At 37.7% G+C, this 24,537-nt stretch overlaps 4 protein-coding genes across 5 annotated transcripts; 2 read left to right on the forward strand and 2 right to left on the reverse strand.

Annotated features, from left to right (window-relative positions):
• Nucleotides 1-180: 180 nt before the first annotated feature.
• Nucleotides 181-13,476, reverse strand: LOC145910260 (TBC1 domain family member 1-like). Of its 2 annotated transcripts, XM_082997320.1 has the most exons (24): nucleotides 12,991-13,476; nucleotides 12,707-12,810; nucleotides 12,330-12,453; nucleotides 11,352-11,476; nucleotides 10,863-11,043; nucleotides 10,682-10,771; nucleotides 10,321-10,434; nucleotides 9,707-9,925; nucleotides 9,079-9,195; nucleotides 8,697-8,798; nucleotides 8,336-8,413; nucleotides 8,071-8,219; nucleotides 7,593-7,757; nucleotides 6,686-7,186; nucleotides 5,994-6,160; nucleotides 5,609-5,755; nucleotides 5,283-5,444; nucleotides 4,811-4,984; nucleotides 4,038-4,189; nucleotides 3,788-3,927; nucleotides 3,287-3,402; nucleotides 2,705-2,874; nucleotides 2,314-2,517; nucleotides 181-1,862 (listed from the first exon to the last, which is right to left on the reverse strand). In XM_082997320.1, exons 1-24 carry the CDS (start codon nucleotides 13,459-13,461, stop codon nucleotides 1,731-1,733), a joined length of 4,104 nt encoding a protein of 1,367 aa, XP_082853446.1. In that variant the 5' UTR covers nucleotides 13,462-13,476; the 3' UTR covers nucleotides 181-1,730. The 2 variants fall into 2 exon arrangements, with proteins under 2 accessions (XP_082853446.1, XP_082853447.1); XM_082997321.1 differs by lacking the exon at nucleotides 6,686-7,186.
• Nucleotides 13,477-15,223: 1,747 nt separating this feature from the next.
• Nucleotides 15,224-17,016, reverse strand: LOC145911557 (uncharacterized). The gene is made up of 4 exons (XM_082998943.1): nucleotides 16,766-17,016; nucleotides 16,315-16,535; nucleotides 15,584-15,776; nucleotides 15,224-15,479 (listed from the first exon to the last, which is right to left on the reverse strand). Exons 1-4 carry the CDS (start codon nucleotides 16,998-17,000, stop codon nucleotides 15,385-15,387), a joined length of 744 nt encoding a protein of 247 aa, XP_082855069.1. The 5' UTR covers nucleotides 17,001-17,016; the 3' UTR covers nucleotides 15,224-15,384.
• A 2,111-nt stretch (nucleotides 17,017-19,127) lies between these two features.
• On the forward strand, nucleotides 19,128-20,397 carry LOC145912190 (gap junction beta-1 protein-like). The gene is made up of 2 exons (XM_082999597.1): nucleotides 19,128-19,868; nucleotides 20,242-20,397. Exons 1-2 carry the CDS (start codon nucleotides 19,128-19,130, stop codon nucleotides 20,395-20,397), a joined length of 897 nt encoding a protein of 298 aa, XP_082855723.1.
• Nucleotides 20,398-21,524: 1,127 nt separating this feature from the next.
• Nucleotides 21,525-23,593, forward strand: LOC145911580 (gap junction delta-2 protein-like). The gene has a single exon (XM_082998975.1). It carries the CDS (start codon nucleotides 21,546-21,548, stop codon nucleotides 23,139-23,141), a length of 1,596 nt encoding a protein of 531 aa, XP_082855101.1. The 5' UTR covers nucleotides 21,525-21,545; the 3' UTR covers nucleotides 23,142-23,593.
• Nucleotides 23,594-24,537: the final 944 nt, after the last annotated feature.

Raw genomic sequence — 24,537 nt, forward strand, 5'->3', positions numbered from 1 at the left:
TCAAAACTGGTTGCAAAGTTTTTTCCTCATTACTTCTAGTTCCATTATTTACACAAAAATGTTAAAGAAATATTTACCCAAACTGACAAAATATTTCTGATTTGATGCAAAATAATTTTGCTAAAAACAACACTGAGGCAGAGTTTTACATGATAAAATAATCGAGTCATGACATTGAAGAGAAGCACAATTTATTCACAGAATAGGAAAGTGTGTACATGAAAGCTATTAACATAAACAATTCATTCGATAAACCAAGTTTTGCTCTTTATGTACATGATAAGAACGTACAACATTTTCCAATTAAACCAACAGAGAAACTGTTGTGTATGATCTTTGTGTGCAAAACTGAGCAGTGACATTTGTACCCAATCAGTGCAAGACATTTACTGAATAGCTGGTGATCAAAATTCTAACAATACCGTTGTAAAGCACAGACTTAGTAAAATGAGTGGTTAAAGCATTTTTAAATGAAGAATGAGTGAGATTGAAATTTGGAAGTATTAGCATAGCGGCCATGGACTTTTGCATAACACACTGTGAAGCCCAACTAATGGAAAGTACATATTTTGCAAAACTTTTTGACTTTAATTTGTAAGACGTGACTTTAAATGAGAAGAATTTTTTGAATAGAATGCTTTTGTGCTAATACTTTTGCAAGAAAGAAATTTTTACAAATGTTGTTGCGACTACAAAACCACAAATTAGCATTGCATCATTGTACCTTCAGAAAAATCAAGGTCAGCAATTTAAACTCGAAGGACAGAATGAAAATTGGAAGTTACAATTTCGTACACACCAAACTGGTCGGTTAAGTTCAGTATGGCTGGGAAACACAAAATAAACAAAAATTAGGACGTTTGCACCGGCAGGATATTAACACCAAGTTCAGTGGAGTGTTTTTGACACAATTTGACAAAGGGTAAAACAGCAAAAAACTGTTTGTGTATCTTCGACATTAAAAAGGTACCTTAGAGGTAAAATGATGAATTGGAATATATTTTGAAGGTAATTGTATCAGACAAATTATGCAAAGTGCAAATTTGTCATCACAGTTTAACAGAAACTTATGGCGGTGAATTTTGTTTTCTTCACACAAGAAGAAAACTTGAATAATTGATTACAGAGACAAAACAGTGTGTCATTTTTCCATATGTGATGCAAATAACGTAGTTCAATTTTTTGTCTACTTACAACAACCTTTGTGTGGAAAGCACCAAAATACATCAATAATAAGAAAAGCACCTCTTCACATTTGTGGCAGGGAATCTTAACACAAGGCAGTAAATATAAACCTTATCTACCCAACAACCAAACTTTTCCTGGAACTTTAGGTTAGTGCACATCATGACCCTTCAATATATGGTTGGACAAACCCTGGATTATGGCATTATATTTTCTACAGTGAAACTTAGAGGTTGAAATGGCGATAATAGCTACCCAACGCACAGAGTGGAAGCCTACAAAATTATTATCTTATAAAATTGTCGTTTTCAGTCTCTTGTTGACTTCAATCAATACATGGTACAAAATAAAACTGTAAAAAACAAAAGGTCAGACACACACTTGGTGGCACTGTTGAGTTAATGCAACATTTGGGAAACTCACCACATGATGGCGCTCTCACACAGACACAAAACTGCAACATTGCACGATAAAAAAGGTTGGCAAATCTCATCAAACAGGGACAGCATTAAAAGAAAGCGACATAATAAAAGTTTGAAGGTGAATTAGAGGTCACAACTTCGCTTCAAAACTTGATTTTCATGCTTCAGTGCCTCCAGCTCCATACTCTTCTTCTCGTCAATCGCAACCATGTCGGTCAGGCCTTGCTGCAAACTATTTATTTGCATTTTGGCCGCCTGAGAAAAAGACTTCATGTCAAAACTGTGCAGAATTTCACCAAACAATTAAAATAAATACAAACAAAACTGAATCCTATGTTGCTGCCAGGCTATTGTAATTTCAGTAAAACTGACCTTCCAGCACAACTAAAAGTTGATTAGCAAGGTTTAGTCTGTGTTATACAATGAGGCTTCATCAGGCTTAACCCAGCGTTGAATTATGCTGGAAGATAAGTTGAAATTAAACCTGAATCCAGTTAAACCCCAGCAGGCTTTTGATCATGCACCAATATTGCAAGCAGAATTTAAAATAGTTTGGCCTCGATCGTAGTTCTTATTCAAACAAGATCAGCTTGACACAACTCTTGTCACATGAAACAAATACAACAATTTTACAACTAGTAAACCTGTGTCACATCTAAGAGGACAGTAATGATTTTCAATTACAATCAAACATGTAGAAATTTACCTCCAATTGCTCGGCCAATTCCAAGTTGTACTTGGTCACGGTCTGATTAACATGTTCCAGACGAGTGATTTTGTGTTCCATTTCCTTTGTCACACTTGCTGGGGAAGTCCCAACTTCAAGATCTCCGAATATCTCGCCATCTTCCATGACGGCAAATTCAACCTCGTAAACCTGAAGCTTTTCTCCAATGTCAATTTCGAAAAACTGTGAAGATTTAAGTTGTTACGTCAAACCTCACACGGTCCAAACTAATTAAGATGAGACCTAATAGGTTGAAACACAACACTATTTCACAATACAAAAAAATTAGAATAATTAAAAGCACAACTAATAACACAATTGATTCAGAGAATTTAAACTGTGGTGTTTATTGCACGAAGTCATCACTTACTTCCTTGAGGACTTCGTTTACTTTCTCGTCTTTCATTTCAGGAAGTTTATTTTTCATGTAACAGACGATCCCCTCGAAAGTGTCCTCATTCAAGATATTCTGCTTATGGTGGTCGAGCAGACACATGGCTGCTTTAAACAATGCTGATTTCCCTTCAAGGAAAAGCAGATCTGGAAAACAATTATATTAATTCAACCATCAAGCTTACAGGGGCTGGAAGACCGGATTAAATTGATTTTGTTTCTGGGGGATGAGGATGTGTTTGTCAACTGCCCGTTGTCAAGCTGTTTACACCCACAAAAAAAATATTTTTTTTTGAATTAAATGGATTTCTTCTGGTTTGTAGTGAATAATTCTGCCTTATTAAAGTATTCTAGAAAATCAATAGGAAAAGCAGATCTGCAATAAAGGGACCCCAAAACAGGAGTAACTTGGTTCTATCTTCTAAACTTGTTTGTGAAGATGAGCATGTTTTCAAAGAAGAAAACACTTAGTAACATTGTTGAGTGATATTGTCGTCCCCAAAGTAGGTAATAATGAAAGATATTTTACCATAATTAAAAAAATTAAGTATGGGCTCACCAAAAATCCTGGCAGTAAATCCGAAAGACAAAACTGAGGCAAACATTGTAAGAAACCACGGGGTTGAAAACAACATCAACGAGACGTCGTTTGATTCAAAGTGGTCGTAGAGATCCCTGAACATGTTGATGATATTTAGCAGAAGGTTTAAATATAGACGAGTTGCAGATAGTTGTGCAAGCTGCTTCAATCAGGTCATATCAGTCTGGCTAGTGACTGTGGCTCTGGGCTAGCCGGTTAAGCAATTACATTATATACACAATACCAGCCAGCCAATCATTTTTACCACTTTGTGATACTTTGCTATGTACAAATGAGCACACTGTGGCCAAACAACTGTTTGGAAACTAATTGTGTCATCAGCTCTTATGTCACTTTACTCAATAAAAGCATTATGGCTCATTAGCTTGTGTATTAAAATAACAAGATTGGCAAAACCAAATAAATGTGCCACATATAAAACTCCAGGCTTCTTTCATAGAAATACTAATCAGTTTGTACCTGTGAAAGTCATGTAGAAGTCTTGAAAGTTGGTAAACAGAGACTTTCAGAGCTTCCATGTCTGGGAGGAATAAACTTCTACATCCAACGACCATCATAAGGTGATTCAACATCTTGAACGCATTCTCCGATGAACTCATCTGCAAGCAATTGTATTAACTCTGGTTGTGAAGGGAAAATGTTATTGAACTACCGGAATCAGTCAAAAAAAATTTTTAAAAAAATTACACAAAATGGTCAGTTGTCTCACATGCATAAGAATAATTCCAGCGACAAAACTGAGGCCCTGACAATAACCAACTTCAGGATCGACGAGCGAGTAAGCTTTCAGCAAGTTGAAAAGATCGAGTTGTCCCGTTCGAAGTTGTTGGTTGAAATAAGGGTGGGTAGGGAACGTTCGACCTAAAAAAAACTCACTATTAGGCGGAGTTTGTAAAAAGATTAAAGAGTTAATTAATAATGAAAGTGACTGTGGTGAATTATTTTGATATTTCAATGCAGACCAAATTGTGAATCTCACAACCAAGGATTGATGGACAGAATAAATATATAGGTGTGAAAACGCATGGAGTGAGCATACTTTTCAACTTGGGGCAGATTTTTTCACTTTTTCACAGGCAGTTCAGCATAAAGTGTTTTAAAGTGACCTTAATTTCCAAACACCTGGTGGGCCTGATTAAAAACCAAACGGGAAAAATTTGGCCGGATAATTTTACCCATGTCTGTTTCATAACAACATCACTAAACACTGAAATTTATTCTGCCCTTGTTTATCGATACAGTCAAACTAAATAGATTGAATTTTGTATTTCTCTGTATTTGTGGAAACAGATTAAATGCATATGTAGACAAAATAATTTTTTTGTGTATTTCTGATACTAACTGGCATTAATCAAAACCAGTTTACTCCACACAATTAAATAATCTTATAAATTTGTGTCGCCGATATCAAGAAAATACCCAATCTTGGGGAAGATTCTTCCACAATTAAGAAACTCATGTCATATTGATATGTATTCTAACCCAAGTCAATGAGAATTGCATGTTGGTGAGGAGTGAGTTGTTTCAGGAGGTCGTTGTACGGAAGTGATGAAGCTGGTCGGAATCTGAAGTTAAGTCGTCTGTTACAATCACACCTCAACTTCCACTGCTCGTGAAGCAACGACCAAACTTCTCCTCGCATGTTCTTCGAAACACCTGTAAGCAACAAACCTTGATGCTGATCTATTCAAATTGTGGTTGGAGAAAAGTTCGGGTAAAACAGAAACTGTTTTGTACCAATCCCTAGAAGAGCTTGGTGATTCAATTTTGAATTGTCAGCAAAAAAATTCATCTAATTCATTTTGAATATTTTTTTTTATATCAGATGTGATAATCAATTCAACAACACCAGTTTCCTAAACTTAATTTTCACATGAAAAGGAACAAGTGGTATATCCCAAAACACTTCTACCTCATAATATATAGGAAAGATATTTCTAATTGCTGCATTCACCTCTCTTAACAGCAGCGTGGAGAACCCCAGGATCCATCTTACAATCCGTTCTTCCACTTGTTGAAAGGAGTTCATCCCATACTTTATCCATCTCAGCACATGACCTGCCAACTTCATCATAACGCAACTTAACCAATGTGCCCTCTAGTGGGGATGTGCTTCCTGTGGTAATTATACAAATGGCAAAAGATAACACAACAATAAATGCCAATTTTCGGTTTTTTTAAAAACTAATTGAGACAGACGAGCCCTTAAAAAAAAACAGTACAGTATATCTGCAATAAACTAAATCTCAATATTTAGAAGGAATTTTGCGACAAACTTACTTTTATCCAGTGTCTTAATGTTGTTGATTCTGTTTAGTATCATCTGGTCTCTGATTGCTCGCCTCCAAGCGTATCTCACTTCGTCTGGAGTTTGTAAGTTAGTTAATGGCTTCATGTAGTTCTGCAATGCTGGGGAAGCAGCTGAATCTACATAGAAATGAATCTCTGTCCATCATTCTGATTCAAATAATTAACAAAAATGTGTAAAAAAGTCCGGTCATAGCTTTTGTAAACGACTTTTGAATACAAAAACAGGAAGTTTGTGAAAAACTAGATATCTCAAATGAAAATCAAAAAAAAATTGTAGCCAAACATATACTTCTTCTTTCAGTTCTTTTTTAAAACTTTAAAACAAATAAACTTTAATACGATCAAATCTTCTCACAAGGATCTTTCTTCTTCTTTTGCGACGATCCCGAAATTCTTATAAAAATCTCCTGATGGAACGAAATCTTCTTTCCACTGGATGAGCCGAGCATGAGATTCTTGTCAGGAATATCCAATGAGGGGGAAGTGGAATGAGATTGAGTGGGCGTCGACTCCGATGAAATACTAAAACATTGCAAACAATTTATTAACAAGATGCAATGTGACACAGACAAAGAATGGCTAACAAACAAAGTTTCAACACAGAAATGTCAAGAAAGCTGTAATTAGTATTTTAAACTGTTTCGTTTTCAATCAGTTTTGGAAACCAAAGAAACAAATTCAAACAGAAACCCTGCATGATATTTTTACACTTAGTAAAGTATCAAATCACACCACACCAGTAGGTTGAACAATTGAAGCTAATGTGAAAAACAAACATTGTTAAGGCAATTAGCACATTTTGCAGACATTTCAAAGGATTGTTTTAATTAATGCTTTTTTTTGTAAAAGATCACAGTGTAATACCAACCAGCAACAATCCAACTGTTGGTAAAAATATGCATCAAATTATCACCACAAAGTTTTGATGCAAACGTTTCGATCGTGCCACATGAAACAAACACCTGAAGCAATCACACATAAAAATCAAATCAATTTAAATAAGATGATTTTTTTCGAATTCCAACCCACATTTTGCAGCAGTTTTACCCAGATTTTCTATTTGCCGCGTCAGCAAACCACGGAACGTCTTCATTTTCCTCATACCAATGACTTCCCACATTTTGAATGTTCATATGATCAGCGTGAGAAGGATATGAAGTTAACTTTGATGAAGTTTCCTCACGACACAATGTATCATATGACCGTTCCTCAACCTGTGTACTTTGCGATTTAGCAACAAAGAATATCCCATGATCATCTTCATCATCTGACTCATGTGATTCATGCACATGAATCGGTTTGAACATTTTATCATGTCTCATCACAGGTGGTTCATATGATATTGTGGCAGTTTTCTTCTCATGTGATTGGATTGTTTTCATTTCACGACTCGGTGATTCTTGACTCTCCCCAATACCGAACAGACGAGAAAGTGAAAAGCGAGACGACGTCAATTTAACGGCGTTAACGCCCTCCGATGGTGATTCTTGTACGTCTTCAAGTAGGTGAGGGGTCAAACGACGCAAGAAAGGTGAAGAGAAACTATTTCTATTTAACCAGAATGAAAAGATAAAGACGATATTGACATTGACACAATATCTCATTGGTTAAAAATAATTGTGCATATTCGGCATGTGAGAAATCAGGTTGCAGTTGTAAACTAACAGATAATGACACTTTTTAGTACAACTGCATTACTTTCATTGTTTAAAACCCATTATAATTAAAAAAAAGAAATCAACAAAAATGATCACATGAACAATTATAATAAAGAACTTTGTGACATTAACACATCTACAAAGTTTCACCCAGAATACCTCAAGTATGCATATTTTGCAACAATAATGTTGACTTGGGAACATATTTTTAAGTATAAAGCATGTAACATCAAACATCTTCAATATTATTGTACCTTAACTTAAACAGATAAAGTTGTAGTTTATTCCTTGGATACCTTTTAAGACTTGAGTTCGAAGCACTCAGAGTTGGATTGATTGGTTTCAGTTTCACAGGGGTCGGCATGGCAACCGGATTGGTGAATTCCTGTTTTTCATCACTCATGTTCAGCTTCCTCCGGGCAATTATGGAACTTTGATCGAGCGAACCCACAGTGTTGGACCTGCGATGTTCACGACAAGTTACATTTGCTGAGTGAAAAGTTATTCAAAAGCAGCTGCCAGTAGTTTCGCTCAGAAACATAAATTTAAAACAATATATAAACAAAAGACCTGAATCCAGATCACTATTAAATATAATCCTAAGAAACTGGAGCACAAAAAAAACTCCACCATGAGAATATTGGAGCCAATTACAACAACAACAAAGTTTCAAGCATTCAATGATTTGCAAACCATCTTTGAAACATAAAAAAACCACTATTCATCGCTTGACAACAACTAAATCACAATTCTGTGACATAACAATGGTCTCACCGTGGTCTTGTGGCTTCATCATTGTTGTTGTTGTTTGTGGCAGAATTGAAACCTGACATCGGTGACATTTCAGTTCCAGAATGGGGACTTCCCGACTGATTTCTACTTCTTATACTGGATGAGCCGGGTGAAGATGACCTTGGGTTGTCCTGTAGGGAAATTTTAAAACAAATGTTATTGCCCAGTTCTATTACTTATGGAGGGAAATTTTGGATAAACACAGAGTTTAGCATATAGTAAGATGATAAAAAAACAGGTGATTTACGAAAAACTTTAGTTTCTCGATGGGACTTTGAATATGATGTTCAGCTTCATGTTGTAATTCATGCATTCGCTGGAAACCCTGAACAACACAAAGATCTTTTAAATAAACATATATGAATGTGCTTTTGTGAACAAGGACAACTTCAGGACATAACAGCTACAAAGAAAGTTAAAACTGGGTTTAATAATGTGGAAAAGGTGTTAACAAAGGTTAGGAATATTTAGAATTGGGAAACAATATTGCTATGACATCATAATGTCATTAGTTTGTTACACTGAGTGGACAATATTGAGTAATTAATTATAATAGAGGACAACAAAGACTGATTCAGTTTTAGAGATTTTCAAAAAACCAATTTAACCTTTTCAAAGAATGATTCGAAGCTGCTCAAAGATTTCTTCGCTCGGCTTTTAAAGAAGTTTAATCTCTTCGAAACAGCATTGGCTGCATTCGGGTCTTTCAACTGAAATGTTAGATAACATGTTACAATGCAAAAAAGGTTTTTAAAAGGGCAAAAAAGGTTGATTTTAATATTGCCAATCGGGTACAAAATATTTAATTGTATTTAACAAACAGAAATTCACAAAATAGCAAATCGCATTCAATCATTAAATATAATCATGTCTATTGGTAGAAGCAGAAAAATAAAAGCAGGTCAGAAACTTACAACCACACATCAGCAAAATTACAAGAGATATAATCTCTCCACATACAAAAGTCAACATTTACACAAGGATTTGAACCTGTTTAAGTTTCATATCATGATCATGTTGTCGGTCGAGGTAAAAACATCGCAGAACGGTCATCACCACTACAAGTTGCTCATACTTTGTGCTTGCTTGTCTGTTCTTACAGCATTCCTGTCAGCGAAATAAGTGCCATGAAGTAAAAGTAGGTACAAGGAATACAATGCAATGTGTGAAAGTTTAATGGCAATATTATTATCACCAAAACAACAGAAACATATTTTTATTGAACAGTAATGTGGATAGTTATATCTTTATTTCGCTGGAGATAAATAGCTTGTAAATGTAAGAGCTAAGATGCTGTTGTTAATTGTCATGGATGAAAGCAGTGTATTGGAACTTGCTGCATCTCAGTTTCCCATAAATTGAGCAACAAGGAAGTCGCATTAAGGTCAGTTGTGATCATCTTTCCCTTAGTTTTGGTTTATTCGATGGATGGAGTGGATGGATTTATAATATCCAGGTGTTGAATTTCCCGTTTATGTTTTTTCTGTGATTGTTTCACTTGTCGGTCCAATGACAAGCAATGCCTCACAGTCAATCAGTTGATATATCACACAGAGAGTTAAAAAAAACTACAGCATCTTAGCTTTGGCACAATATATTATGATTATTTTGAACTCACATCAATTTTGTTTCTTGTCCTTTTCAGATCTTGATCGGGAAGATTTTCAGTCATAAACTTTGCTGCTATGTTCGTGGCATGTTCAACCCAAACTTGGCCAGAGGTGGCGCCAGAGATTAGATTGATTTTTTTACAAAGGGCATGATATGATTTGAATGGATCAGGTCCGTGAGCACACATGCTGCACGACTGCTTCATCGCCAACATGATCTCGTCACACTATAACAAAGCAGTTGTTTGAATGTTTGATTAAAAAGCACAATTGTACAATTGATGAATATTATGTGGAAAGATGGAAAAATAAAGCCTTCCATTTTAAAGCCATCAAGTAAACAAAAGCAGTAAACTCATCATTTCATTAAATATTTATGTTTAATTATATTTTAAAAATTTTTAATTTTTTTAAAATAAATGAGCATAAGAGGTGAATTACAACCGAGATATCAAGAGAACATTCATCATAGGCGAAAATTATGTCAAAACTTATTTTATAATTTGTAGAATCCGCAACAATTGTGGGTTCCATAACATTTATAATGTTTAAACTTAGGACTTGTGCAGGTTATCAATTAAACAGAAACTAGAAGTTTATCCAAAATATTACAAAAACTCACCACGCTCTCATCCGCACACTTGAACAAATAACATCTGAATTTGAATTCGTCGTGGCGATGAAGTGTATTGTGATCCTTTGCAAATATACCAAAGTGTTCGTTGTTCTTTACACCCTGCAATAAGATATTTAAGATATTAAACTTATTACAACTATGCTTGAAGTCAGTGCTATTTTATTAATCTATTTGCGAAACTGTTTTTAACAAACTCTTGTTACAATAAATTACCAGTAATAATTCATATTATATCTCATAAGTTCCAACCACAACTTCTTTACCAGTAATTTGTGCACAATTTTTTTTCAAAAAAAATATTAGGAAAAAACTCCCAGAAGACCGATGAAAAAAATATGCAAGTTACCTTGGAGCACCGAATAATGTCAGTAAATTGAACTTCAATTCTTCTTGCAGATTGGTCGGGGCAGATTAATATCAGGGATTGCCTTCCAATCTTTAAATAATACCAGCACAGACATCATAAAAAACTGTGAACTCTAGCTCACCCTCTAGTGTTTGAACAATCAAATATTTATCTCACAGACCTGCAAGAGTTTTATTTTGTTTTTGTCAAAACCAAGTTTGGATGTAGCAGTTGGCTCGCTGCAGTGACGAGTTCTTCCTTTTAATCTTTGTTTTATTGCAGCAGAGGTGGCAGTGTCGATCGAGCTGCACCGTTGCCGATCAGCTGGAGGTGGACAGGAGTCATCTTGGTTTAACACAGCACTGGAAGAATTTACATGGTATTACCAGCTTGTATTGAAGCATAATGTCAAAAGGCAATTTATTGTAATATTCGTTGATAAATCTTATATAGCACAGAAATACTTGAATGAATTTCTTATTTGTAATAATATTTGTGTTTTACTAAAACATTTAGTAAATAAACATGTTTCATTAAGCTTTCAACAAATCAAACTACTTTAGTCTTAGGTCATATTAACGCATTAGGAAGACTTGCAACAACATTAAAATGGAGAAATCAATAAATTTCACCATGTTAGCTGAACATGAGCTATCACAAAACCACTCACGAACTATTTCTTCGAAGTAACTCAGAAGAGCTTTCACGAGATCCATCCATTAAACTTGAAGGGACGTTTAAGGGTTCAAAGCCATTCTGGTGAAGTTGGGTAATCGGTTCTGGCAAATCCAATGACTGCACAGAAACAAATATATTTTGAGTTGAAGCTGATCATTTGATTATTTTTTTTTATTCTGAATTAAATATGAACAGATATATCCATGCTGTGTTAAATTGGCAATAACCTATTTGCACATTTTAGACAACATAAAGTTGTTAAAACCTTAATTCGATTAGAAAATAAAACATGAAACATTAATAACAAACATTTATTGTTGAACATAAAGATTTCTTTTTTAATTTTAACAAAATAGCCCATACAATGCGAGAAAAAATCATGCAGACGTTTTGATTGTTTTCAACAATCATTATCAATACAAATGAAGGCGAACCGGCAAAATGGTACGGTGAAGTTGCGAAGTCATAGAAAAAGGCGGGGAATTAAAAAAGCGCAATTGTGCATTGTATGGGCTATCTTGTTTAATATAAAGATGTACAAAACCGTGAGTTATGTTCCTACGATTTTTTTTGTTTTGCTTAAAAGTTGGCAATTTTCTATTTACTCAGAAATGATGCCTGCAGGGGAAATTTAATCCCATGGCTGTAAACCACAAAAACCTCACAGCAATGCCAGAGTGGCGCAACTATTTCAACAGAGAAGCTAAACGTTCTTTTGTGGACACGACACACAACCAAACAATAGACTATTTATGACCACAGAACAGCTGTGCCCGGATTGCGTGTAATGACGTCAATTAGTGGTGATGATATTACCGAATTTCATCACACCTTATTACATTAAAGGCAACACAACAAATATCTTACTCAAAGTGATTTCTTAATTGTAAAAACCAAGAATTTGAACTTTTTTTCTAAAAATTTTTAAACTAGGATATTGAACTTTAATTAATAACAGAATCACTTTGACCTCTTTTTTCTCCAGAATATGTTCTTGTTCCAGGGAGTGATATTTCTCCACAGCTTCATCTATGAATGTGTTCGGGGGATATTCTTGTTTAACTTGAATCTTCCCCAACATCATAACTTCAAACCTGTGAATAACAAACTTACAATAGTGTTGAGATACCAGTGCTAGCTCAGTAATATCCAACCACAATGCAAACCATATAATACATGCAATATTTTAGTCAAAACGATACATGGAACACATTTTCAAATCAACACTTAAAACTTCACAATGTGATTTTAAAACATCAGATTGACGTTAATACATTCGAAAATATAAAAGTCAAAATAAATGAAAAACCAAAGTCTGTAAGTGACTGAGGGTTTCAAGCTGCTCACTTTATGCAGTCAAATTCCTGGTCCAGACCATTACTGATCGCATGGGGATGCATCATTCTGTGCCATGCAAGATTCTTGTTCATTGTTTCCGAAACTTCTTTTATCTGACAACAAAAACACATTTGTTGAGGAAAAAGTGTGATGGTCATTGAATGAGTGGAAACCAATTACACACAAAAATTAAAATATGTATATATGATGGTTTATAACACATATATTTTAAAGCTTTTTTGTATCAGCAGATGTTTTTGGTAAGAAACCATAAAAAACAAACAGTCTCATACCAGGGTCTTGTCTTCATTATAAAACACATGACAAGTGTAAGGTGCATCATATTGTGATGGGGATCTAAGGAAACCAACACAATGCTTTTCAAGATCATTTGGTGAAATCATTTCCACAATGCTGTCCCACGAACATTCAAGTGATAATACGTCAGGTTGGTTAAACTGAATCTTGTCTGAGCCATCAAGCGGCGCCAGGGGTTCTGAAAATGGTGATATATTTTCCAATTCATGACCGTTGGTGCCATTGCTTTCAGTAGAAACGTCGATCAACATTTTTTCTTCCTTTTTGGCCAGTATTGACTTTTGGTCAAGGGTGAGTGAGCAAAAGGTGAGATGGCGTTGGCACTTAACTTCAGCCATGACCCAGTGAAGCATGGACTTTGTGTACAACCGATGAACTTTCAGACTCCCCATGTAGTCGAGGAAGTACGTCCTCTTTGCTGGAGGATTTTCGTTTAACTGCGACATTTTGTTTTCTGTATTACATCTGACAAAACGAAACAAGAATAACAGAATAAATGTTCATCAAATACCTTTGCATATTTTATTTTCATAACATTTTCCAAATGTCTCACAAACACAACTACCTGAACTGAATTAGAAAAGCATTGCAGCAGATTGGGAACTTCTGCATAATAACAAACTAAACACAACTTGTAGTTTCCTTACAAACCAAACAAATTTCACATGACAATAATTACATTTCATTTCAAGTCAAAAAGAAAAACAAAGCAGACAAAATTATTAAATTAAATGTCCTGAAAGTAACCTCTGGGTCTGGGACACAAAAAAGGTAGAAGCAATTCCCAACCAAGACCCGAGCACAAAAACAACAAAAACACGCCCCCTTTTTCTTCGAGAAGAAGTTCGGAAAGTTTTGCTGCAAAATGCTTCAACATTTGCGAAAATACCGCAAACTCATCTTAGTTAAAAATAAATAACACAATTTTAAAAACCGAAAGCAACGGTAACAGGCGCTGGAAGTTCGTTAAAAAGAAAAACAACTTTGCAAAATAAATCCACGCCGCTCTCGTTTCACTTGTTTACAGCTGCACCGGGTCACGTGACTGTAGCGCTCAATGAACCGTGAAGGGTTTTCTGTTGTTTTTTTGGAATGATTTCGTTCATTGCGAGTTATGCAACGATTTGTACACACAATATACAACAGAGTCAAAACAGGTCTCCACAACTACGTAAAGCGTTTTGAAAACAGGAAACTTACATATTTTTTGTTTAACCAAGCAATTTCGTTGTAATTACAAGCACAAAATGCCCTGACACGCCATATCGATTGCAAAATGAATAACAACCAAGCTCAAAAGAACACTGAAAACAATATCAAACCGAACAAAGTCTGTCAAAGCAACCAGATACCCAACATTTACTTCCTGCAACCATGGTTAAATATATTGAATGTCGTTTGCTGATATTCTACGTTACTTTGTTATGGTTTGAAAAGTTAAAGGTACCCAAGTCCGACGGCACATAGAATTGATTCGGGTCAGTAAGTTATATTTTTGTGGTTGTTCAACAGTCAGGTTGATCTAGATTAGACAAAGAGACAATATTGCTGCTTATAAGGCAAAGAAACAGGTCATGTTGCATCTGGGTAAAAGGTTTCTGTGGAATCAAAAATCAACACCAAAACAACTTCTTCATTTTCTTTTCCGGCGAAATGATCCTTCGCAGTAATTGAATTTTAGATTGAAAAAATGAAATATTGCTTGGAAATAAGGATTCCATTTCAACTACAAGTGGAAAATAAGGGAAAACACGACCAGAATTTCATGGTAAGACGAGCTCGTGGAATATCGATCGTCACGTTTCCACTTCCTAATATAAACGGCAATGCTTTTTAACGTGTCTGCATGTCAACAACGCATGCACCACCGAATACGAGGCTAAATACAGCATAAATTCTTGCCCCAAGTCCAACAACCAACATTTGAACCACACGTCAACTCGTAAAAGTCGACTGCCGCACGAAAACATTTGTATTGGACTCAGTTAGCGAGGTTTCCGGTAGTTTGGACGAACGAGTTCTGACTGTACATGCTATTATAATTTCATCGCGTAATCTTGGTTTGTTTTAATATCACGAGCTTATTTGCCAGCTTTTATTGAAACAAAGATTCCTCTTGCATGTGTGCAGCCACCCATCCACAGTAAACTCCATAGCTCTCTATATATCCACTATGTCATTTACGTCGTTACAAAGAAAACTTGTACATTATCAATAAAAACCTCTAAAAACAGTTTTTATTTCGCGAAAGGGCTGGAAAGTGACAAATACAGGGTAATCCCCAATGAAATATCATACAAGGCACATTAAAATTGTCAATAATTTACAGGGTAAGTAGGAGACCGAACGCTTTCATGACATGACGTCACTTAATCAATGGTTCCTCTCCTTATTTCGTAGTCAGGAAAGCAGGGCCCATCAGCGTTGGTTGTGTGGAAATCACAATAATTCTCCTCGTTCAAACCTGCAGCAAAAAATCGCCAAGTGAATATGGGTCTGGAGTTTTTTTCATGTTGATGATATCTTTGTGATACCACATAGAACCCATACTTAGAAAAATTCTCATACCGGCCACGTGGTTGCGACAAGCTTTATGGAACTTCCTACAAAATTTCGGACACAGTATAGGCATAGATCTCGGATGAGCGGATCGTCTTTTATCCGGAGCGTGGAAGAGCCACCATGACCTGGGAGAACAATGGGCGCATCTCAATTTCATCATCATCCGGGAACATTGAATGTCGGGAATTTGCTCCACTATCTGTCGAGGAAGAGGTTTGAAAACATAATAAGTTGGTGGCAATATAGAGTCAATCATGTTTTGTATCGAACTGCAGTCAGGGTCACCGTTTCGATCTACTTCAGTGCAGTTTGGTGACAATACGACGATCTTGCAGTCTTGCCTGGTTATTTAGTTGACAGGATCGTTGTAAGTCACCAAAGCTATACTTACGAAACCAACAGAGGTTTTGTTTGCTCCTCAGCTAAATTATGGTCATTTTTTTGGAAACAAACCATTCCTGAGACGCCAGGGATGTTTTGAAAGAGTTTTATAACTTACGAATGCGACCGCAAGGTTGTTTTCAGGCAACAACTTTTGCGCGAAGTCAACAAAATGTTTCTGGGAAGAAAAAGGGACAATCCTGGCAAAAGTTATTTGAATAAACTTTATTACATCAGTTTTGGGTCTGAAAGAACGATTTACATAACAGCATGTAGGGATTTGCAACCAATATGCAAGAAAGTGGCGAATACGAAAATATTTCAATTCCCTTGAAGAAACATGCAGGTGAATCTACCTTAGCTCCAATCAATTCCACAGTGAGATCGTTCTCCGCACAGCAAGTATGGGTCGGGTATTCCCCACTGCACATCAAACCCCTCCTACTTATGTCCATCATCACGATGGAAACTTCCCGGGGAATCTCGTTGTTATCGCAGTAAAACCACGAACTATCACGAACTCTGCGTTCCGCATCTTCCTCCAAATCCAACTTCAGCCTGTGGCCGCGTTTTCTGCCTGGAAATATCAGATGAGTTTGAGGCACTACAAACGTATTGAAACCTAATATCTTAACAAAGGAGCCTTTCTTTGCGTTTAACTGATGCCAGATTCATGCGTTGGTTCCGAAAGAATTCTCCCTCTTCATTGTATTTTATTGTTGACAACATGTAATATTGTAAATAACGTAGTTGAAATATTCATTTTTTAGACCGAAATTTCTCGGTTCCAAACGCAAAATTTTCTACCTCGGTTCCGTCTTCGTTTTGTCCTCGTCTCACGTGACTTTGTATTTACATGGTCCAGTGCGTTCAAACGGTTATCCTCTTCACGGTTCACTTCTTCTGTAACATTAAGTTCTCCGTTGAACCTCGTCACCATATGAACACCCCTGAACTCACTGAGTCCTTCTGCTACGTCATTTCTCCTTGTTGACGTCACACAGGCGACAAAAATTGATAAAAACAAAATCAGGAATTTCATTGAAATTTTAAAATTTGTATCTGGAAAATACAAATAACAAGGTTTTTATCCTCAACACTTGTTATTAAGTTTATTGGCTACTTCGGATTGCTTTACTTTCCAACAAACTAAACCAATAATTATATATCGTTCCCTGATCAACATGTTTGTATGCTTCAGTATCTTTGTATAAAACAGCTGATGAAGTAGATTAAAGCAGTTTAATAACAGTTCGGTTTCCTTCCTGACCAACTCTGCGAATAAACATCCTGACTCAGCCTTCATCCCGTATTGTAAGACACAGCAACCATTATCACATCCCCATGTCGTCCTTTCATACCAGGTATCAGTTTACCATGTTAGAACAGGAGGAGAAAATGAGAGTTTTCCCGTCAACACGATTCATTGTAAGCTTCACAAAACTATGGGGTAACTGAATAGCTTTACGTGTCTGTACTGTTTACATTACTTAAATTACGTATATTGGCTCGATACCTACGTGCGGTAATTATTTCTGGAAACATTTCTATAACTTTTGTAAGATATTTGATGTTGCAAAACTTTTCAACGTATAAATATGCATTAAATTGACCCCAGAGGAATATACATTTGCCAATCAAACAGTGTTTTGGACCGCACAGGAAAAAAGTTACGCAAACAACCTTATAGATACTCACGCACCTATAACCGTATGTAATAAACTTCATACATGTGCAAATCACAAATTGTTGGCGAAACGCTGGTTGATCAAAATCTACGTCAAATTTTTGCCAGATGGTAAGTTCTTATAAATGCTATCGTGGCTGGCAGTAACATCAGCACATTTTTTACGAAGTTTGCAAACGAACTCCGGATTGTTTCCTGGCACCGATAACCGACAATACGACGTGTAGGCAACAAAATATTCTGCGACGTTTTGTCAAATCTCTGTCGCCATTAAATTCTGGTTCATCTTTCCAACAAAGAATAAAACTAGTGCTGAAAAAATTACTTCTGGTTTCCTGTAACCTTCCCCGCATCGAGCAAACTCAACCTCGGGTTCCCACAGATCGGAAATCCAAACACGAGAGTCGAAATTCGCGGTTTAAAATGTTGCCGCAAATCACGCGGAACAACTTCTTCTCTCTCCTTGATAAACTTTCTTGCGGCTCAAACCGGAAAAGATAACAATGGTCGCCCCTTATGACGCCACAAAGCGACAACCGCGAAACAGATGTTCGCTTTCACTATGGATCGCGTTTCTTTTGTCCAAAGCATTTAGGATTTCGAAATAGAAATGAGGCTTTCTTCGGGGTTTAATGTAATTTAGTGGACCCATGTTTATTTCCTCAAATCAAATCCAATCATGTGTACTTTGCGCTAAAAACAACTACGCAGATGAACAATGCAGATGGAATGGAATGGTCACCGATAAAACCATGAAGGTTATCGAGTTTCCATATTTTAAATGTCGCCAAATACTGGGCAAAAACGTATTATGTTGATACTAATGTAATAAATGTACCTAGATATGTTTTTTATTTGATCATAATGAGGCGATGTACATTTCCCAAACTACACCGGTTTTATGTGAGTGCTGTTGGGTCATGTACAGTGGAGTGTCTACTTGTGATCTTGAATATTTCGACAAACTTCGACCTCTGCCAGTTATCCTACTTGTGGAACTATTACCGTGGCGCGATTATTAAAACGGCATCAGTAATTCAAGAACATGTGTAATTGTTTGCAAACAATAGCGTCATATTCTCTATGATGCCGACATAAGTGGCGCGTGGTGACCCACGGGATTCATAGAATACTCATAATGACGTGACAGTATAAGGACAAAGTGACCTAATAAAGGTATTTGTTACGTATGTAAACGCACAAAATGGCATGATTGTCTCTTATAGAAGGTTAGTGGGTTCTTACAGGTGATTTGTTAGTTAAAACTAAATATTCTCAATTTATTCGTTAGTTTACACAATAATGAGTTTCTCTGGGATTATCTACAAGTATTGAGCCAATAATAGTCTGTGCAGCTGTGTGACTGACCGTGGCCTTGCCGACTGAGTAGGCATCTGGGGTTTATTTAATAGTTGTATGATCTTATGCCAAGGATGCAAAAATCAAGGCATACCACAAGTAGTTGAAAACCTGCAACAAGTTATGTGGAGTCTGTCTAGCTTCACAGAGCAAGCCACGTTACGCAGTACAATAGCTGGCAAGCTATGGTATGCGTTCGTCTACATATTCCGTTTCGTTGCTGTCATGTCAATCGGAGGAGCTGTATTTGGTGATGAACAAAGTCAGTTTACCTGCAGTACTGAGGTTGTGGGTTGCCGGACAATCTGCTACGATCAGTTCGCAAAGCTATCCCAACTCCGCTTCTGGGCCTTCCAATTGTTAGGTCTCAATTTGCCCGTGGTGATTTTTCATTTGTTCTCGCTCCAGGAGCAGAGCAAGTTCCAGGGATCTGCATTCGGGATCAATAGAGTGAGGGGGTCCTCCACATCAACAGTATTTAGGAAGAGGAGCTTAAGGAAAAAACGAGGCGGAAAATATAAAAGAAAAACAATTTACACGGATTTTGGTCCCAAGGAAATACTTCTGACCAAGAGGATAGAGTTGGCTTACTTCATCGCTACTTTATTCCGTTTCTTGATTGAGCTCCTGTTCATTTACTTCGCCTACGAACTCTTCACAGTGAGAGGAAACGGATCAAGTTCCATCAGCATCTTGGACATTATCTGGCCTGAGGTTCCTCGTTTGTACGAATGCAGAGGAAAGAATGTGGAAATTGCTTGCAAGCAACATCTACTTACAGAAGGTGGAAGCTATGTGCCATGCTGGGTGTCCAGACCGTATGAGAAAACCGTGTTTCTGCGCTACATGAATATTCTCAGCGTGGTGAGTTTTCCTATAGAAACCCTCTGTGTTAAATTGTTATATATCACATTATATATTCCTATATAGCAGTTTCTTTATATAAACGCGGTCAAAGTCAAACACTTAAGCCTCAGAGCTCGCTTTATTTTCCACCAATAATTGTGTTCCCTTCACTATCATAAAATACAGCATAGTTTATTCCTGGTACATTAGGTTGACTGACATCGCAGACATGGCATCGGACATGTCATGTGATATCATATAGCCACTGTGCGTTATTGGTACGGTACAGGATATAAAAATACATTTCGTCGTGTTATTTTACCATTAAAACAAACATTGAGACCTGCGTCTTGATCTATTATATTTTGAGTTGTGACGTCATTTCTCACAGACCTGCCTCCTTCTTTCCTTCCTCGAATCCGTTTATTTCGTTGGGAAAAAGTGCGTCGCCACTATGAGGAGCCGGAGAGCTGAGAAACGCAGATTTTCTCGACTTTACGAACCAATTCTCCTTCGCTTCACTCCCGTTATGAGGGAAAGGAATTAAGAACATCTTTGGAATCAAGGCCACAAGTTGATAAAATGTTTTACCTCAAAGCCGTGAAAGCGTTCCGCAATAAACAGCTTTAACATTTGAAAGGACATTTGTTTTTCTCAAATTATCAAGTGATTACTTGATAAAATGAATTCCGTACAAGATCCCCCGAGAACCGGAAATGTAGACCTGGTCCACGTGGCGTCAATCATCATCTGTTATTTAATCGCCAACTTTCATGAAACAAAAATTTCACAGGCGCAAAATGAGTGCATGGACCATGGCAGATCAAGTAAGGTTTTTACGTAAATATTATTCCACATGCCTCACCATTGGACATGTACACTTGTTAGCCAGAGTCATTCCATGTGTAAAGAAGCCCCCTCACCGATTTCTGTGACGGACAATCGAGCATATTCTGCAATCCAACCCCCGAGCAATTGAACGAAACGCGATCGGCGTCCTCACAACAGTTTAGTATTGTTCCGCGACGGCGATCATTAAACCTCGAGACATCAGATCAATTAGCGACAGAATTCCACAACTTATTGTTTGTCGCGTTCCGGGTTGTGATCTAGGGTCACACGACAATGCAGCATTGTTACGTAGTGAAGGGACGCTGGTGGAGGCATCTCTGACCTCTTGGGTCATAATATTTTATGTGAATGGTTGCAACGTTGCCGAGTAGCTCGGTATCCGATGGCGGGGGCAGATTCAGAACGAGAATGTTCCCAACTTGTCTGGAAATTTAGTCGATTTACATGAAGTCAGTGCTGGCCGAGTTCTAGAACTACACGTAACCGCGTTATATGAATGATCGCGTTAGCGCATGTACAGACAGTCATAGCACAATTCGCCCGGGCAAAAGTACAAAGTTCACACTTTGCGATGAAATATTTGTCCGAATGATCCAGTGTATGTCAAGAACAAGCGCCATAATGCAGATGTATTGTAGTTGTGGTTTGCAGGCTGAAAAAAGGAGGTTTACTTCAAAAAAGAAAAATGTAGAGATTATTAGATTGTTACATCAAAACGGTTGCTTGAAAGTACTTTTAATCAGCTGTGTGACAACAGTTAAGGACAATAGAAATATTATTCAACTTTTATTATAGTTTAATTTCCGACTGTGTCACAGGTGTCGTTGTGTAGAATCCATCGGAATGTGGGATTTGTTCAAAGCCCCGGCAGAGCAGGTCGCACTGTACGGCACATTGGCGGGACAAATATGGTATTTGATCGTCTTCGTGTTCCGTCTTATCGTGGTGGCAACGATCGGAGGGCAAGTCTACAGTGACGAACAATCGGCTTTCAGATGCAGCACAAAAGTTATCGGATGTGAGAATGTTTGTTACGATAAGTTCGCCAAGATCTCCCACATCCGCTTCTGGTCCTTCCAGCTCCTGACACTTGCAACCTCCCCTCTCATCTTCTACTTCTACACAGTCTATGTGAAAGCACAGATCGAGAAATTGGAGATAATGAAGCAGAAGAATAAAGAGGAGGAAGAGAAAGCAGCGTTGGCTCAGGATCGATGGGATGATGTCCTCTCAAAGATTCAGACAGGGAAGTTGACGAAACGTATCCAGCGGAAAGAGAAGAGGGTCGGGAGATTTAAACAGAAAGATGTTTTTGACAAAACTAAGATTGAGAAGATCACGATGACACGAGGGATCCACGCAGCTTACTTCTGCTCCGTGATCGGGAGGATCGTGGTGGAGGCCGTCTTCCTCGTCCTCGCCTACGACCTCTTCCGATTCGCGGAGTACCCTCACACTCCTCAGGATGGTAGGATCGTTTCGGACGGACGCAGAGTTCAATCCATCTTTGACCTCTTCTGGATCCGAGTCCCTCAACTTTACAGATGCGGGGGAGAAAGTGTCCGATGGGCTTGCTCCCAGCATATGTTGCCAGGCAACGACGATGCTTATGTTCCTTGTTGGGTTTCCAGGCCATGGGAGAAGACCATCTTCCTAAGATACATGAACACACTTAGCGTCCTCTGCCTCCTCCTCTCAATAGTGGAGTTGATCCATCTTGGAATAAAGGGAGCCTTCGGATTTACCAAGAAGAGGAAAGTCAACCACCAGGAGACAGATCACAAACCTCCTCCTCCTCGACATGAAGTCTTCTATCCCACGGATTCAGTTTATGACGAGAAAAAACCGCTTCCTGCGCTGAGGTCGGGTGATTTCCATCCAAGATTTGAACCTCCATCCATAAAACCAGCGATCTCCACTCCAGCCATCGTGTCTAGTTTCCCATCAAGACCGGAGCCAACACCAAACCAAGTTGTTCCTTCTCCTTTTAGTTTCGATCAGCCTCAAACTCTCGTTCAGAAGAAGATTGATCAACCTCCTCCACAAAAACCGACGATGCAGGCTTCACTTCCGGCGAGGACACAAAATCCTCCTGCGATGCAGTATTCCGTTGAGGAGCAACAACAGCTTCCAGATCCAACCGGAATGGAGGATCCGTCTCTTGGAAAGAAGAAGTGGATTCAAGTGCAGGAGAAGATGAAGACAAGGAAGAAGAAACCTGGAACCCGCTTTGTGATCCCGTCTGGGACCCAATCCCTCAACCGACCGAAGAAGATGATGAAGACGAGATATGTTCCTCTTTACAAGATGGGGAAGATTTCCTTCTCGGAGGACTCGGAGTGTGGAGACTCGGGAGGTGGTGATGACAGTGGTTCCTCATCCGAGGAAACCCAAAGAGAATCGGTTTCCCAGCATTCAGATGAAGGGGGGATGGTTTAGGGACGAAATTAAACTAAAGCTGCGTTTAATATCAGCAATCAATGGTTGCCGTTCATTAAGTTTCCAGAACATGACATTCAAAATGATCAAGAAGGGGTTCTTTCGCAAAAATATCGAACCGATTGCTATATTTAGCAGCCGGTTTGAAAATTCTAAGCAGGGGTTCGAACCGCTGCATGCTACAAATGTGCATTTTTCACTTCCTCTTGCCGTTTCTGACTTTAGAATAAACAAATATTGTGGATGGAATTCCTCGGTTTCATTTAATTATTTTTGACATTTAAAAAGAAAAACTCTTTCCCCAACCACACACTATCTTGTTTCCCGCTTGTTTTAATTGTATTTTTATGAATGGACGACGCGTGTTACTCCTTTATGCGTGTCTCAATTTGTTGGGATCGGATTACGTCACCACTCGTTTCGTGTTTGTGCCGCCTTGGAAATATTATTTGTAGTGGGATTGTTGTTCATTGTGAATAAAAAACAATTAAAGACCATGATGTAACTGAGGCAGTTATTGACGTAACAAAAGCACTAGGAGGCCTTGAGAATAGAAGATGTGCAGGTGCAAGAACCCTTTCCTTTAAAGATTACATGAAATTATCGTTAAAACCGGTCTTTACGTTGGTAATCCCTTAGTTTTGAGGCAAACGCTGGTGTTCTTGGGCTCCCTTTTGGTATTTATGCCCCCCTAGAATCGCAATGAACCTGGTGCGCCAAAGTGACTGCCTTCCTTTTTCTTTGGTCTGGCATCAGTTGAAAAGATACTTGTTTCAAACACCAGAAGTTTGGATCCTACAAGATTCTATGAGGTCCATTAACTCCATAGTTTGAAAATAAAATAGGGAAATAAGCATTTCATTTTTTGTTGCTGCTCAAGGATTCCATGGCTCAATATGACCTTGAACTAAACTAAAGGCTTACACGCAATCGTGTAAAAAATGGTCTCCCACCAGCACATTTTTACTCTCGATATGCTTTGTAGGAACAAAGTCACAATACTTCCTGTGTCGGGTGAGCGATCAGTGAGCATGTCTCATTAACACTCTCTAGCGACGTCTAACGGAAAAATTATTTTTTAAATGCAAGTTTTTTAGAAATGCAGGAAATTCTATGTTAATATCTAAATTCACTATACTAACCCATATGGTTTTATTGAACCACAGTTAACAACAGCCTGAAATTATATTATCTGATTTTATATTCGCCACGTGTTCATGCTCCATAGGTTTGGTTTGATTGTGGAATTGCCTTTCGCTGAATACGTGAGTTCAATTATTATCACGCGTTCACAATTCCATCTAGCAAAAGTTAATTGATTTGAAAGTTGTTTGCTTTGATTAATTGCGTCCCACACACCAGGGTCAAGTTACATGTCGATGTACCCGAAATTTTA

This window comes from Ascidia mentula, chromosome 8, assembly GCF_947561715.1.
Source record: "Ascidia mentula chromosome 8, kaAscMent1.1, whole genome shotgun sequence".
Taxonomy (NCBI): domain Eukaryota; kingdom Metazoa; phylum Chordata; class Ascidiacea; order Phlebobranchia; family Ascidiidae; genus Ascidia; species Ascidia mentula.

Excerpts from the sequence above, each read along its gene's own strand:
- LOC145910260 (XM_082997320.1), bottom strand. The coding sequence starts at position 13,461 with ATGTCGCAGTTAAACGAAAATCCTCCAGCAAAGAGGACGTACTTCCTC. Across the intron at positions 7,187-7,592 it reads TCGAACTCAAGTCTTAAAAG|AAATAGTTTCTCTTCACCTT; the intron begins GTATCCAAGGAA and ends CTGGTTAAATAG. Across the intron at positions 2,518-2,704 it reads TAAACGAAGTCCTCAAGGAA|TTTTTCGAAATTGACATTGG; the intron begins GTAAGTGATGAC and ends AAATCTTCACAG.
- LOC145911557 (XM_082998943.1), bottom strand. The coding sequence starts at position 17,000 with ATGAAATTCCTGATTTTGTTTTTATCAATTTTTGTCGCCTGTGTGACG. Across the intron at positions 16,536-16,765 it reads AAAACGAAGACGGAACCGAG|GCAGAAAACGCGGCCACAGG; the intron begins GTAGAAAATTTT and ends TGATATTTCCAG. Across the intron at positions 15,480-15,583 it reads TTGTCGCAACCACGTGGCCG|GTTTGAACGAGGAGAATTAT; the intron begins GTATGAGAATTT and ends TTTTTGCTGCAG.
- LOC145911580 (XM_082998975.1), top strand. The coding sequence starts at position 21,546 with ATGTGGGATTTGTTCAAAGCCCCGGCAGAGCAGGTCGCACTGTACGGC.
- LOC145912190 (XM_082999597.1), top strand. The coding sequence starts at position 19,128 with ATGTGGAGTCTGTCTAGCTTCACAGAGCAAGCCACGTTACGCAGTACA. Across the intron at positions 19,869-20,241 it reads ACATGAATATTCTCAGCGTG|ACCTGCCTCCTTCTTTCCTT; the intron begins GTGAGTTTTCCT and ends CATTTCTCACAG.